The sequence below is a fragment of the Marmota marmota genome, unplaced genomic scaffold, assembly GCF_001458135.2.
Source record: "Marmota marmota marmota unplaced genomic scaffold, marMar, whole genome shotgun sequence".
NCBI lineage: Eukaryota > Metazoa > Chordata > Mammalia > Rodentia > Sciuridae > Marmota > Marmota marmota.
Genome location: NW_026000185.1, coordinates 27,330,585 through 27,346,190, shown reverse-complemented (window position 1 = coordinate 27,346,190; position 15,606 = coordinate 27,330,585). Strand labels below are relative to the sequence as shown.

The following is a 15,606-nucleotide window of genomic DNA, read 5'->3' as shown; positions in this document are numbered from 1 at the left end:
TCAAGGCATTGGCCACTTAACCTGGAGTGAGGGTGGGACTTTGGAACTGTCCTCATAGGAAAGGCCGGATGTTACCCACTGAATGGCCAGATGGAGATGTTGGCATGTGTGCCGGGGGAGATTGGGGTCCTTGGCATCTGAGCCCCTTCTGTTAATGCCCACGGTCACCCCAAGTTCTAAGGCCATGTCACTGCAGCCAGTGAGAAATGGCAAACAAAGGCCTGTAGTACAGATACAAATATTTATTCTACATAAAAATTCCACAAAATGGGCAGCTGGTTGTACCAAGACCTTTGGTGAAGGGGTGGAGGAGAAGCCGCAGTTCAAGAAGGCAACACGGACAGTGGTCACAGTCACTGGGTGGGAGCAAAGCCGACGGATGCAGGGCACTCTGCACAGCCCCGCCCTGCTGCATGCACTCGCATGCACACTCCCTGCCTGTCCACAAGGCAGGGGTCTGGGGGGGGCACGCTCTGACCTGAAGCCCCAAGATGGCAGGGGAGGGAGGGAGCCCTCCGCGACTGGCTGCTGAATACTGCATCAGGGACAATGACACCATGTGGCACATCAGTGGGGGACAGCAAGGGCAGGATGAGACTGCAGGCCTGAGTGACATCTGGCTTCTGGGAATATGGAAGAGCCGGGACCATTGTCCCCAACATGCAGTGCTGGCTTAAGGTCCCAACTGATGAGGCCTGTTGGGACAGTGGCTGACCCAAGCTGCAGCCTTCATGGGGAAAGGCCTGATGGAGCCTGTTCTGCCTTCCCAGCGCCAAGGGTCACCCGCACCTGGGCACGAGCCAGCCAGCCTCTTCTGGGGGTCCCATCTTCCAGTGGGTTACCTGGGGTCCTGCCTACCCCAAAGAAATTGCTCCTGGGGCTGAGGGCTGTGCAAAGGGAGGCTGAGGCCGAGGACCCGCTGGGCTTTGCCCCAGGTAGGAGAGGGAGCCTGATCTTGGAGAGCCAGCAGCCATGGCACCCTGAGCCTCCTGGCAGTGGTCAGCTAATAGAGGCTTAGTGCTGGGCTATCCCTCAGGGGCACCCTCCCCTAACCCAAAAAGCAGCACCATGTGGTCAGCTGGTCCCCACCCTTCAGGGGGCTCGGCTTGGGGGAACAGCTGGAGAGGCCAAAGGATAGAGAAGATGGGCAGGTGAGGTGGAAGCCAGGTGGGGATCTGGAAGCAGCCCAGATCCCAAGCCAGGGCAGTATGTGCCAGCTGCCAGCCCTGCCTGGTCAAGGTGGAGCAAGCTGGGTAAGACCTGGGTCTTCTCCGCATGGATCCATCCCTAGCCCCCCATTCTTCCATGCCCTGCTCCCCTCTGCCTCCTCTACAGACATACACTGTCACAAATCATGCACACAACACGGCTCAGGGCAGAGTCGGGAGAGGGAAGCCCAGGGCAGAGAGGGGTGGGGTGGGGGCGTCTGAGCCAGGAGGCGGGGTGGGAGGGCGACCCAGCCAGGCAGCAGCAGCCAGGGCTCCTCGGGATGGACCGTCCAGAGTGCAGCGGCAGGTGGGTAGTTTCTATCCGAAGATGCCTCCAAAGGTAGAGGCAATGACGATGCCCAGGATCACGCAGCAGATGATGATCATGATTTTCTTCTGCAAGAGGGAGAGGCAGGCATTGCTGGAGAGGGACTAGAACGAGGACCAAGGACCAGAGGATCTGGGGGATCTCAGGGAAGGGGTGACAGCCTGGGAGTGTGTAGTGATGGGTGGTGAAGGCTCTGGCTGGAGCTTGGTGGGGGTGGAGTAGCTGCAGAATGGGGAGGGTGCTCGATGGACCCCAGCTCCAGTGGGTGCTCGCTACTGACCCGGCGCGCCTTGCTCTGGTACTTGACAGCCTTCTTGGTGTCAGACACGGCCCTCTCCACGTAGTCCACTGCGTGCTCCACATTGTACTCGATCCTGTCAATCATCTCCCCCTGCAGGGCCAGGGGTGTCGGGGCTCCAGAGGGCTCCCTCTTCAGGGAGGCGGCTCAGGGCAGGGCACCAGAAGAAAACCCTAAAGGGAAAGAGAGAAGGGGGCTTGGGGAGGCCCAGCTGCAACATCTCACCTGTGACCCCCAGGCAAGGCACCCTGGCTGGGCACACAGGCTTCTGGAACAACTCCCACCTCTTCCTACAGAGCAGCCATCTGGGGTTGGAACCAGCCATGCAGTCTCAGCCAAGGGATGGGGACTAAGCATGCAGAAAATGCTAGCTAGGACCCTGACACCTCCCACCCCGATGCCCAGCAGAGGAAGATGGGTGCAGGAGTGTGTGGGCTGGAGTCTGACCCTGCCCTGGCCACAGCTCATGAGGTGACTACTGATGAGTCCACACTCCATCCTCCTTGGGTACAATGGTTCCATCCAGTTCTTGTTTAAGACCCCTTTCCTAGCCCTGGGCCCTGGAATCTGGCCTCATGCTCCTTCCAGGGGCCAATCTGACTTTGACACAAGACTCCAGGCAAAGGTGTTTGTCCTCCTAGGAATCAGGCCAGAAACTATGCAACTCCAAGAAGAAAATGTAGGGTCAGCACTCCAGCATACAGGCTCAGCTACAACTCTCTCAATAGGACCCCTAGAGCTCAGGAAATAATGCCAAGAATTAATAAATGGGATGGCATCAAATCAAAAAGCCTCTGCACAGCACTCCTCAGTACTGTATCCTGAAGAATTAAAGTCATCCTACTACCGTGACACATGCAGACCGTGTTTACAGCAGCACAATTCGTAATAGCCAAACTGTGGAACCAGCCTAGGTGTCCATCAATGGATGATGGATAAAGAAAATGTGGCATTTATACACAATGGCATTTTACTGAGCCATAAAGAAAAATGAAATTATATCATTTGCAGGAAAACGGATGGAACTTAAGAACAATAAGTGAAGATGGCCAAACTCAGAAGGTCAAAGGTTGAATGTTTTGTCTCATGTGGAAGCTGGAGAAGAAAAAGAAAAAGGAAGGGGGGACCTCATGAAGCTCCAAGGGCGAGGAGCCGGCAAGGAGGGAGGGGAGGGGGACACCAGGGGTAACAGCAGCTTGTAGGAATGTGTAACAAGGAATCTCGCCATTACCTACGACTGTAACCACCACCAGAAAACCCAGGGGAAAAGGCAAAGCTGTGACTCCCCCTCCAACTCCATGGCCTTCACTCGTGACCACGTCACCATGGTCTGTCTTTCCAGGATGCAGCCTCCCCACTTCTGAGTTCTTGTCACTCCCATACTAAACACCCCCCATCGAGAGGCACCTCCAGGTCCCAGCACAGCCTACTGAGGCGTCTCCATCGAGCAGGGTCTCCCTGCCCCGTTCCTCAAGTAAGTCCAGCTCCTGCCTGGCTTGGGACCTGGGGAGTGCTGATCCCCTGGCCTGGGCCAGCTCATCTCTCCTCCCCTGGGAAGTCTTCATGGCTGGCTCCTTTCATCTCTTGGCATCAGTGCAAATGCCCCTCTTCTGGCCTTCCCTGACTCACTCCATGCTTAGAGGCCATCAGGTCACCCAGCATAGTGCCCCCACGTGTGGCCCTCAGACCAGAAGCACTGCATTGCATTGCTGTTGGGCTTGTGAGAACGCATGTCCAGGCCTCTGCCTCAGCCGCCCAGTCTCTGGGCACGGGGACCAGGAGACCTGCAACAAGCCTTCCGGGTGACCCCAGGCACTTCCAAGTCTGAGCATCAGTGTTGCACTCTGCCTCCCCCTAGTGGCTCCTGAGCACCTGGTGCCAGAACACTCCACTTGCTCTTTACTGATGCTGCTCTTTCACTCAAGAGCCACTGGCTCCAGGAAGCAGGTCCTTCGCTGCTATCCCTCCAGCTCCTAGAAAAGCATCTATCTAGTCCATGGTGGCCCCTGATAAACAGCCAAGGAACAGACAGGCAGGGCTGGGGGTCATGCAAGGCCATGCAGAGGAAGGGGTGCACAGGGCCCTAGAGGCACTGCCCACAGCTGGTGGCTTGTTACCTGAGGACTTGTTCCCTCCCGAGCAGGGCAGCGTGTTGGACAGAAAGGGGAAGGTCAGTGCAGCCCTGCGTGCTGCTGGGGACTGGGAGGCGGCAGCGAGGACTGGGCACTCACCTGGCTCTCAACGAGCATGGCCATGTCCATGAACATGTCATGTAGCTCACGGATGCTGTTCTCCAGCTTGATGATCTCGCTGTGCCGGGTCTCAATCTCGCTCAGAGCCTGCTTCGAGATGCTGGAGTCCATGATGATCTAGGGGGTGGAGCAGTGAGCTGAGGCCTGGGGCCCAGGATGAGGAGGGCAGAGGCCACAGAGGAAGGCAGTTGGGATGGCAGAACTGGTCTGGAAGCTGGGCTTCCTCTCCAGCCACGACCCTCCCGCCTCCTACTGGTCCTCCATTATATGAGCTGTCACCTAATTTCTCTGTGACTCAATTTCCCACCTGTAATAGGGCTGATAACACTCCCCACCTGTGCCTGCCACATGGTGAGTGACAGTCCTTAAGCTGCCTTTCCTCCACGCCCCTCCCTTCTGGAACTCACACCCAGTGCCACCTCCTTTGGGAGGTTCCTCCTGCTTGGCAGGGCACAGAGCTTCACTGGAAAGTAGAGATGGCCAAATGTCCTCCATGAGAGGAAGCCGGTCCTGAGGATGATGGGAGAAGCCCAGGCAACGATCAGGGACAGCAAGGAAATGGGTCCAATTGAGGCACCAAGGGCATGGGTCTCGCAGCCACTCTCCCTACATTTATGTGACCTCAGCCTGGCCCCTTCCCTCTTCTAACACCTGCCCTAGGGTGTCTGTGTCCAAATAGACCAGGCCCAGTGCTTTGAGCACACAGCTGGGATGAGGACGGGGCTAGTGTTGGTAGGAGAAGTGGGGTCACACTCACCCCAGAGGCAAAGATCGCGGGGTTCCCACTCTCCAGCATGTCCTCCAATTCCTCACTGGTCGTGGTCCTGCCGGCTGCAGGTGGGGTCACTCTGAGCCAGGCCCTCTCCAGGGTGCTCACTGGCAGCCCGGGCCCCGCCCCGTCCCTCCAGGCCCTGCCCCATCCCTCCAGGCCCGGCCCCACCACTCACTGATCTCCAGCTGCCTCTGGATGCGGCCCTTGCAGCGCTCACGGTAGTCAGACTGCGTGGCGTTGTACTCGGACATGACCTCCACAAACTTTCGGGACAGCGTGGAGTGCTGGGAATCCAAGACAGGAGAACAGGTGTCAGGCCCACCTCAACCTGGGGCCTCAGGTGCCCGCCCGCCCTGGAGTCCAGGCACACCTGTGTCTTCCGGATCCTCAGGTCTGCGGAGGAGCGGTTCAGGCCCTCCTCCTGCTCGATGCTCTGCTCGATGCCTGGGGGTGGGGGACACAGGGCTGCTGGGCCACAACCTGTCCCACTCACCACCGTCCCCAGCCCGCCCAGGATCTGGCGTCCCATAGCCAGCAGAGGTAGGGGTGGAGTGGTCTATGAGTGACCTGAATGGTGATACGGGAAGTAGAAGGGGGCCACCTGTGAGGCCTTGGGCACACCCCAATATCTGCATCTACTGGGTGCTGGGTCTGGTGGCTCCGACCACCCTCTGCCCCTGCTGCTCGATTTCTGCCAGGAAGGCCAGGGCCATGTCCAGAGTGGGATGCGCCAGGTGCTGTGAGTGAATAGGGAGCCAAGACCCAGTGCCCCCCTCCCGGAGGGGGGTGATCAGTGGACTCACTCTTCAACTTGGAACGAACTTTGTTTGCTGTCTTCTTGATGTCGGACATGAGCTCCTCCAGCTCCTCCTTGGTCTCTGGGGAGGCACGAGGGGTGGGGTGTGGATACCTGGGTCATCCCTGCCTATATTTGGGGTCTATCTCCCTCACTGTGGGCCTGGAGGGGGCCTCCCCTCCCCTGGGCCAAGGCTCTGCCTGCACCCCCCAATCCCAGGCCAGGCCTGGCAGCTGCAGCCCACACCCCTTGCACTGCCTTCGGAGGCACCTCCTTCCTCCTTCACTGGCTCCCTCACCCCCTGGAGATAACAGATGGGTCTAAATTTAAGGCAGAAATAATTGTGGAGCAGCTGGCAAGGCTGGAGTTGGCACCGGGGAGCATTTACTCGACGCCTGCATGAGTCGGAGGTGGGGGTGCAGGCTCACCTCGCCGTACCTGGTGGCTCAAAAGGGCACGTGGCCAGCCAGTGGGGCTGACACAGGCCAGGCTGGGAGGAGCCTCCCCCAACCTGCATCCCCTGGAGTCTCAGCCACAGGTGCCTGATAGGACAGATCGGGGTCTCCTCACAAAGCCACCCCACCCCCAGGTGCCAAGCACCATGCAGCAGCTGGGGGAGGAGGCACCTGGACTGTGGGGGGAGCTGAGGAAGAGGTCCAGAGGCAGGTTCCCTGGACACAGCTGGCCTGGAGGTGACAGGTGGCTGGGGCCATGAGGTGAAGGAGGAGGAGGGCAGTAACATGGTGCTCTGGCTCTTGTTCCCACCAGGACCACCCTCCTAGGCTGGCAGAGGCCCTGGGGGTGCACAGCTCGGCCCTCCCTGAGGGGTTGGCCACCTCCGCTGGGGTGCTCCTGGCATGCCCAAGCCCTAGGCAACCCCTAGGACTCCCCAGAAGGTGGGACTGGAGACCGGTCTCAACGTGGTGTCAGGAAGGGCCTAGGCAGGGGTCATCTCCCAAGGGGAACTTGAGTGGGGTGGAGCAGGGTCTCCGTAGAGCAGGGGTGGCGCCTCCTCCGTGCAAACAGAGGGAAACTTGGTTACCAGCTGCTCTGACGTCTCAGCCTCTTTTGCTCAGACCCAAAATAGCCCAGCCGGATGGCGGCCCCCAGAGGCAGCAATGCCAGCCTTGGACAAGGAAAGCCCCCCTACCCCCTGCCAACCTGCCCAACTCCGCTCAGCCCTGGCGCCCCATGAAGAGCCCCCTCCCCTTGCTGCGTGCCTGGGTCTCAGCCAGGTCTCGACTGCTCAGTTCACAGGCACGGTCCCCATCCTGGCACACAGTGGGAGAAGTACAGACAGTGGCACAGGGGCCTGAGGGTGGCTGCTGAGAGGCTCCACTGCCCTGCCACCCCCTGGGGCAGTTGAGGGTGCTCTGTTCTCACTCACAGTCACCACCTGACCCTCGGCAGGAGCAATCACACAGGGTCATGCAGTGACTCAGGTACAGATGGGCAGAGAGACACATCATGACCTATCTGTCCTGGATACATCCCTGGGGAGGGGGTAAAGCATGATAGTTGCACTGGCATGTCCCCTGCCCCAGAGGTCCCTCTCCTGTGCTTCCTCATAGGCCTCATGAGCTGGCACCTTCCAGAGAAGCCGGAGGGGCAGGAGGTAAGAGGGCTGCAAGGAGCAGAGTGCCTGGAGGCATTAGGGTCTGGGTCCAGCCACAGGGGGCCAATCTCTGCCAGCTTGGGGGGGTGAATGCCCCTCCAGGGAGACGATCCTGGGCGGGGCTGCTCATGGCCGCCTGGCGCACAATGGTGTATTAATCAGTCTCTCAACAGGAATGAGAGGGCCAGGGCAGGGGAACCATCAGGGGACAGGGTGGAATCCCAGAGTACACAGGCTCCTTGTGCAGAGGGAGAGGTGACTTCCTGGACCCGTGAGAATGCCCAGCTCCTGGGTACCAAGTGGCCAGGTGCCAGGGCTGCCAGCTCTTGCCGGAAGCTCTGCCTGCCTGGCCGGCATGCCCTCCCACAGCGGCCATCTGCTCCCCAGGGAGGCGGCCAGGGGCGGGGCCAGCAGGACGGCCTCCTATTGATCAGAGACTGCTCCCTCCCTCTCAGAATCCTAGGCAGGGCAGTGGCCAGACCTGTGGCCTTAGGAAAAAACCAGGGTACTCAGGGAGGGTGGTGCTGATCACGTGACCCTCCCAGGCCACGGGAGGGTGCCCCTCCCACCACCCAAGACTTCCTAGGAGTCCCAGATCCAACTGGTGGCCGTGGGCACTGGCCCCTTGACCCCAGGACACAACCGCTGCTTCATCAGCCGCCTGCAGTGCGGGATGCCAGGGTCTGTACCCCTGCCAGTCCTGGCCCGTCCCCAGGCCCCCACTCACTCTCGTCAGGGTTGGGTGAGGCCAGGATGGCACTGTGCTTCCGCTTCACCTCCTCCACATTCTCTGCAATCTTGTCGATGAAGCCCCTGATCTCCTCCACCTGGAGATCAAGGCCAGGGGGTCAGAAAAAAGCCCAGGAGGGATGGCATGGGCCCAGGGCCTGCTCAAAGCCGGACTGGGTGGGAAGGTGGGGGGGTAGGTGTGAGCTCAGCTCCACTCTGAACTTCAACACCTCTGCCCTCCAGTGGTCATTCACAGGTGTATTCGGGCTGCTGGGCCCGCTCAGGGGGGAGAGTGGCCACCCAAGTCTTGGCAGGGCACAGGGAGATGCAGGGTGGGCTGGCTCCCACCTGCTCGAAGAACTCATCCATGAAGCGGTCTCGGTCCACGGTGACTGTGACATCATCATCATCGTCGCTGTCCTTGGCCTGCACAGGGTTGTGCATAAATGAGTGGACCCATGTAAGATCCCCAAGTCCCACTGGACCTGGGACCCCAAGCTGCAGGGCATCTGTGAGGATGTAGCAGTGCCAACTACCCACCTCCCTCAGGGGGGCCTCTGGGCAGGGACAGGGACAGTCCTGCCTGTGCTCTCGTCTCTCAGCCACAGTGAGACCTGGAGTATCCCTGAGCATGCAGCCTAAGAGAGTGGCCTTGGCTGTCAAGTTGGTAAAGGGACCAGGTCTCCACCTCCAGACTAGGGACTCCCTCCCAGTGGCTCAGAGGCCCTGCCATGGGGCGGGCAGCCCAACCTCAAGGTGCAGTCCCCCGACTCAGTGGCCCCAAAATTGAAGCGAGCCCACAAGTTGGCTGGGCCTCTGGCTGGCCCCTCTAGGTCCCCAGGCTGGCTGGGACAGACTGCCTGCCAGCAGGTCCTCCTCTCTCCAGCCCTGTGGTCTTAGTTAAGCCCAGCGTTTCCAAGGTCCCTTCCTGGTTGGCCCCTGCTGGGGAGCCTGCCGCCCTCTGGGCCTGGGCGTCACTGAACCCTGCCTCGCAAGGTGGATGCCACCTCCACAGCACCCAGCCAGGCCCGCGTGATGCCGTCTGTGAGGCGCTCTGTTGGGTGTCAGCCTGGCCAGCTCAGGTTTCTTAGGGCTCTCACTCCTTGTCAGCCTCCACGTTGGACCCAGATGCTCCTTCCTTCCTACACAGAGTGGGGCCAGCAGGCAGGAGGGGCAGGTCACTTCTAGGCCATGGTCACAGGTGTGGCCCCACCCCGCTGCCCCAAGAGCACCTGCGCGATAGCCACCGGTCATGAGAGGGGGAATCCCGTCTCTGCTGTGCTGGCCGCAGTCATGACTGTCCACCTGACACCTGGAGTCAGCCGGGGCCAGCCCATTCTGCTGCCCAAGGTCCCATTCCAGAGCCGAAGCAGGGAGAGGCAGGGTGGCTGCCCAGGGCAGGGGGCACTGCCTCTCAGACTGGGGCTCAGGGCCCCTAAGGGGGCGGGGGGCAGGCACTGCCTGGCTCTCTCGTCAGGTGGGGGTCAAGGGATGAGGAAATCTGATGGAACCATTGGGCTGGGCCCAGGACAGACACTGCCCACTGAGGGTCATCCTTCTGTCTGTTTGCACCTCTGTGAAATGGGGACACTGATGGCTGGCTGCAAGGAGAGGACTGAGGAGGGTGGACGGCGGAGATGTTCAGGGGCCCCACCAAGACCCTGCCATGTGGGGACCCACCAAGAGAGGACAGGAGGCTGGGAGCTATCTGGAGGCAGCTCCAGGGCCTCCTCCCATCAAAGATCACACCTCCTCCCCCAACTGCTAAAATAAACCCCTGCTCCCTCTCCCCACAATGTGTGCGGCTGCTGCCAGGTGGCTGCCCCTCCCCCAGGCCCACCCAAAGACACAGAGAATCGGGCACCATTTTCATACTTGTGGACCAAGCCAGACCCAGGAATCGTCAGAGAGCATTTTCTAGGGAAACTGAGGCCCAGGGCAGCCCCAGGAACCCCACTCTGTCCTGGGTGGCCAGGCAGGTTGGGAAGTGGTCCCAAGGGTTCCTGCCACTGGAGAATCCTGCCCCCTCTGCTCCTCTGGTGCCAAGAAGAATGAGGATGGGAAAGGGTGGAAGGAGAGGGTTCCAGCTTCTTTTCCAGCAAGAAGAATGTCCAGAGGTGACAGGCAGTGCCAGCCCTGCCGAGCCCCGGGGATCTGGGCTGGCGCCTCTCTGGACCTCGACCTGCCCATTGGTCAAACAGGCCCCATCCTCTCCAGCAACCAGTGAGCGCCAACCTGCCCTCCAGGCCTCCCTGTAAGGCCGAAGGCTGGAGGAGGAAGTTCCTGAGTCAGAGCTGGTGGCGGAGGTGCACGGCCTCCTCCAGGCCCTGACTGAGAGGGCAGAGCTGGAAGGGGCCCAGGTCCACCTTAGAGATGGCATTCAGGGTGGCCTCCAAGCCGATCAGGATTTAGGGCCCGACCTCACAGCTGCAGTCAAACCAGCTGTGGCCCCTTGAGGGGATGCTTCAAGGACATGGCGGGCACCTTCCCCTCAGGACCTCCCACTCCTCTGCCACCCTGGGTCCGCGCATTTCTCTGGCTCAGAATGGGAGGTGTCCCTCCCAATCAGGACCTTGCTCCTCTGGTCTCCCACACACGATCCACAGCCCTATATGAACCAGAGCTGCAGACTCTCAGGCCCCAAAGGACCTGAGAAGTCCCGTGGCCTCAACTTCTAGCCTCAGCTAGCATGCCTCCTGTGACAGAGAGCTCACTAGCTTTCCGGGGCATCTCTGCACATCTTAGGCAGACTCCACTGTTAGATATTCCTTCCCTTTCCTGTGGTTTGGCCCAAGGTAGAATTCCAAGGACATTTTATTTATAGACCAGTTCTAAGTGGACCAGGCTGGACTTGAACTTGTGATTCTCCTGCCTTAGCCTCCCAAGCAGCTGGGATCACAGGCATGTGCCACTGTGTCCTGCCTCCTTCCTCTTTCTAAATGGTCTACTTTTATTAATGTAGCCAGAAATGATACAGGTGATCGTGTAGTGTTTCCCAACAAGGAAAAACCTAAGCCTTTTCCCACCAGTGTGTGGGTTGGATTTGGGGCTCAAGTGAAGGACTTCTTTCCTGCTTTGTGTCTTTGTTTATGCTGTCACAGGAGGCATGCTAGCTGAGGCTAGAAGTTGAGGCCACGGGACTTCTCAGGTCCTTTGGGGCCTGAGAGTCTGCAGCTCTGGTTCTTGTAGGGCTGGGAATCGTGTGTAGGAGATCAGAGGAGCGAGGTTTGTGAGATGCTGGTGGCTCTTGACCGATGCTCTTTGCAACCTCAACTACATCCAGGCCAGAGCTTATGGCACCTTCCTAGAGACACCCTCAGATAACTCAGACCCTCGCTCAGCTCACTGGGCGGTGAATTAAATGCAAGCCCCTGGGGTGCTGGATATCAGAGCCCTACCTGCCTCTCTCACCTCCCAACCCTCCCACATGCTTGACCAAGACAGAATGGGGTGATGTGGTGAGCCTGCTCGTCCTGGTGCCTTGGCCAGGGTGGGCGCCGTACAGGCTCGTGAAGAGGGCAGCCAGGCATTGTTTGGGGGATTGGGTCTCCAGCTCCCTTGGGAATCTGCAGCCCCCCGAGCGGCAGCAGAAAGTCTGGAAAGGGGGCTGGACTGGATCTGAGGCCCTGCGAAGCCCTGATGTGGAGGTGACAGCTGGAGTTGTAGGGCAGCTGCAGGCTCAAGGGCCCAAGTGGGCTGGACAGATGTGCCCAAGTACCACATGGGCATCTTGCCAGCCACCTGGCCAGCGCTCGACTCCACCTTTCTCCAGAGCCCCCTCCTTAAGCCCCCAGCTCAGAACCCACTCTGCCCCAGGCCCCCAAGCCAGAAATCTGGGGGCACCCCGTTCTCCCTCCTCACAGCCACCAACCTCCCATTTGTCTGGCTGGGTTTTCTTTCTTTCTTTCCCTGCCACCCCTCCTTTTCTGTGGTCCAGCAACAGAATCCCCTGCTCCCCAGGTTCCACCCAGAGGGCTGAATGGGGGCTGTGGGGTGGGGCTGGTGACCCCGCGCCCCAGGGCAATGCTGCTGGCTCTCCTCCTCTGGCCAAGCAGTCCAGCTCCAGCCTCATCTCCCCAGCCTAAGCTGGAAACCAGGGCTGCCCCCAACACAGAGGCCATCAGAAGACCCCCCTCGGGAGCCACGGTGGGCAGAAGGCCCCAGGCTTGCCCTGGCTGCTGCGGGCAGCCCCAGTGGTCTTCCTGGCAGAGGCTGCAGGATTCCAGGACAGCTTTCTGACCTGTGTCTGATTCCTTGGCCACGGCCTCCAGCCATCCCGGCGATGGCGCCTGGCCAACCAGCAGGTTGATTCGTCACTGCTCAGCCCAGCGCCCGCTGCTGTCTGCCTCCGGGGCTATTTTTTTCCCTTCCTCTTTTTAATGACTAATCAAAGTCAATACCACTAGTGCAGCAAGGCCCAGAGACCAATCAGGATGTGCGAGAGGCCACTCTGGGTCTCCAGGAAAGCAGGCTCCCTCTGTGGTCCGGCCTCTCTCCTCCCCACCGCTGGGTCTGTGGTCTGGGTGCTCCCTGTGCCTCCCATGCCAGGTCCCCAGGCGGCAGATGCCCCTTCACAGGGCCCCAGAGAGTTCAGGGAGGCACTTCCAGCCCTGGAAAGGGGCTGGGCTCTGCTGTGTGACCTTGGATAAACCCCGGGCCCTTTCTGAACCTCACTTTTGTGGTGCTTAAAACAGGAGGCTAGACTGGACAGACCTGCAGGGCCCCCTCCGTCTGCACCCTGGGTGGGGGGATGTGCCCAAAGTCCCTGTTTATTCTGAGGTCCTCAAAGGAGCTGATGGGAGGGCAGGAGGGAGACTCTGCCTGGCTCCTGTTCCTGCCTCCTCTGTGGGCAAGGAGTACTGGCTCCACTGTACAGATGGGGAATCGAAGCAGCTGAGGCGGCAGAGGCCAGCTGGGGGCTGGGGTTCCTGGCTGCCCCAGGGAGCCCAGCCTGCTACAGACTTCAGGGGGCCCTGGGAGGCCCTGTGCAGGTTCACCAGCCCGTGTCTCTTGCTTGGACAATCCGAACCTTGGCTTTCCTCAGCTGGCCCCTCCTTTTGGATCACCCCTCTCCTCCTAAGTCCAGCTTCCCTTTCTGGGCCCTCCCAGGGTCGAGGTGGCCCAACCCGCCCTCTGTGGTCACTCTTTGCCTCCTATGGCAGCTCCCACATGACCCTCGTGGCCCCAGTGTATGCAGGAAGGTGTGTGGGCGCTCTGGGGAGTCCCCTGGGGGAAAGTCAGGAAGGCCTCTGAGTCGGGGGGTGGGGGCAGCTACATGCCAGGGTGTGGTTGTCTGGGGAACCCTACCCCCAAAGTCTGCCCGGCTCTGTCACCCATCTCCCCTCTGAGGTCACCTGCACCCCAGGGGCTAACCTTCTAGTCTCCTCCGAGGGCCTGCTGCAGAGTTGAGGCCCCCACCCTGGTCCCCATGGTCCCCTCACTATGGCCTACAGAACAGGGAGGATCTGCCCAGGACGGTGGGGGCTGGGGAAGGCTGGAGGGCCGGGCCTGGCCTGCGGAGCTGAGGAAGCTCGCCAGCTCCTTCTCCAAGTGTGACTTTTATAAATAAGCTCCCGTCGCCTTCCTTCCAAATGTGGTGGCGTTGGGTGGGGGAGAGGAGGGAGGAGGAGGAGGAGGAGGGAGGCTGGAGGCTAGGGCCATGACAGCTGCTGTCCTAGGCGCTGCCTCTGTCCAGCCTGGCCACCACTGGCCTCTTCATTCCTAGAGGTCCTGGGGTTCAAAGATTCCCCCAAATATGCAGCTGAAGTCAGGGGACTGGGGACCACACCTCTCGCCCTGAGAAGCTGGGATCTAGGTTTTCCTATTTCCATTTCACAGGTGGACGCCCCAGGCCTGGAGAGAGAAAGGGACTTCTAGGAAGGACTGACTAGTCACCCCAGCCAGAGAGGGCTCCTGCCAGCCTCCCTGGAGCTGCTAGAAACCCTCCACAGCAGGGCTGGTGACAATGAGGTCAGCCTTCATGGGCTCTGAGTGCCTAGGGTGGGGCTGGGGTGCCTGGAGAGAGCGCCTCAGACAATTCAAAGCCAAGTCAAGTCCCACTGTCTGAGGGACCACTCAGGCTCATCTGGGAGCAGGGCAAAGATCTGGATTCAAGTTCAATCCAAGCTCTCTTGGGGCTCCCCAGTCCCAGCCAGGAACCAGCAAGGCCCCTTTCTAACACCCCTCCCTCCATCTACCAGTTTTCCAGTGCCTCAGTCTCCTCTTCAGCAGAGGGGATGATGGCCGATGAACCAGGGGCCGCCATCACGTGTATGGGACTCTGTGTCCCTGACCACTCAGCTCCCACGCAGTCCCTTGAGGGACCAACCAGGCACCCTGACATGGACAAATACAGCTCACAGCTGTTCATCCTGGGCTGACACGCTTCCGACTCAACACTGCTAGGAAACTTGAGAGCAACCGCAAGGGCTGCGGGGAAGCATTTAGAGACCTCAGACGACAGGAGGGGCATCTTCTTCCTCTGAGACCTTCTGGGGTTCACAGAGGGGCTGGCGGGGCACTCAGCCAGGAATAAGGCAGGTGGTATGGCATGCTGCAGCCAGGGACGTGGAGGTGGGAGAACACCCCGGGCTCTGTCTGCCCAGGAGATAAGACTGGTACAACGGGGGCACAACAGGGGCACCCCGGGCACAGAGGCAGTTAGCCTCTGGGCAGAGCACAAGCCAAGGGGTCAAAAGCTCAAGGACACTTGAAACTTTGCATATAAGGGGACCTAGGGCTCGGGGGCTCTAATTGGGGCACAGACGGAGGATTCTGGGGAGCCACTGAAGTGGGGTGGCACCCACAGATCAATGGGTGGGATCAGTCAGGGGATCAGATGAGGCAACCTGGTACTGAGCCTGACTGGCCCCTCCCACAGGCAGGCTTCATTTCCTCCACTGCCCTCCACAGCCCTCCCTGCCATCGCTAATTGCAGAGGCCAGGGGAAGGGGAGCCCCGTTGACGAGGAGCAGGTGGCAGGAGATCCCCGTCTGGGCTGGGGGTCGGTGGGCTCGGAGTCGGAACCTCTGTGCATCCTCCCACTGCCCCCCGAAACCCCGCCCCTGGAACCACACCCCAGGGGCCTCCAGACACAGGTGGAAAAACAGACGGAGGTCGCAGGCAGACCAGGGGATCCGGGAAGGGGCTGGAAATGCCAGGCTGAGCTCCCGGGAAGCCTGAAGGTGGGCGGGGAACAGGTGTGACCCCCTCCCCAACCCAGAGTGGGCAGAGGATCCGACCACGACCTGGCGGACGGGGAGCCACAGGTGCTGGGCGGGAGCCACAGCCCAGCACCTGTGGCTCCCGCCGACGAGGCCACCCGCACCCGGGGCCGGGCTCCGCGGCGGGGCTCCGTGCGGGGGGCCGCCCCGGGCCGGTTCCCACTGCGGTCCTGCCGGTCCTGCCGTGTTTCTACACCGAGGGGGACGAAGGCTCGGCGCGAGGGGCAGTGGAGCTACAGAGGCAAGACCTGCTCCGCTGACGAGGAGAGGTCAGGCTTCCGTCCCGCCACCGAAACCCCACGACAACCCCTGGGCCCCCCAAACCAGGGGCGCCGGAAAGTTTGTCCAGGACCCCAGGCCCCGGCCTCCCGTCCACCGGCCAACG

At 60.5% G+C, this 15,606-nt stretch overlaps 1 protein-coding gene across 1 annotated transcript in view; it reads right to left on the bottom strand.

The window, feature by feature from the left end:
* Nucleotides 1–227: 227 nt before the first annotated feature.
* The window catches only part of Stx1a (syntaxin 1A), a 16,725-nt gene continuing 1,346 nt past the window's right edge, over nucleotides 228–15,606 (bottom strand). The window contains exons 2-11 of the mRNA XM_048789931.1: nucleotides 9,798–9,803; nucleotides 8,347–8,425; nucleotides 7,997–8,096; nucleotides 5,662–5,736; nucleotides 5,229–5,302; nucleotides 5,034–5,142; nucleotides 4,844–4,917; nucleotides 4,066–4,203; nucleotides 1,817–1,927; nucleotides 228–1,604 (exon numbers count right to left, since the gene is read on the bottom strand). Of these exons, the coding sequence (XP_048645888.1) occupies nucleotides 1,527–1,604; nucleotides 1,817–1,927; nucleotides 4,066–4,203; nucleotides 4,844–4,917; nucleotides 5,034–5,142; nucleotides 5,229–5,302; nucleotides 5,662–5,736; nucleotides 7,997–8,096; nucleotides 8,347–8,367 (780 nt within the window). The 5' untranslated portion in view covers nucleotides 8,368–8,425; nucleotides 9,798–9,803 and the 3' untranslated portion in view covers nucleotides 228–1,526. The remainder of the gene's footprint in view (nucleotides 1,605–1,816; nucleotides 1,928–4,065; nucleotides 4,204–4,843; nucleotides 4,918–5,033; nucleotides 5,143–5,228; nucleotides 5,303–5,661; nucleotides 5,737–7,996; nucleotides 8,097–8,346; nucleotides 8,426–9,797; nucleotides 9,804–15,606) is intronic.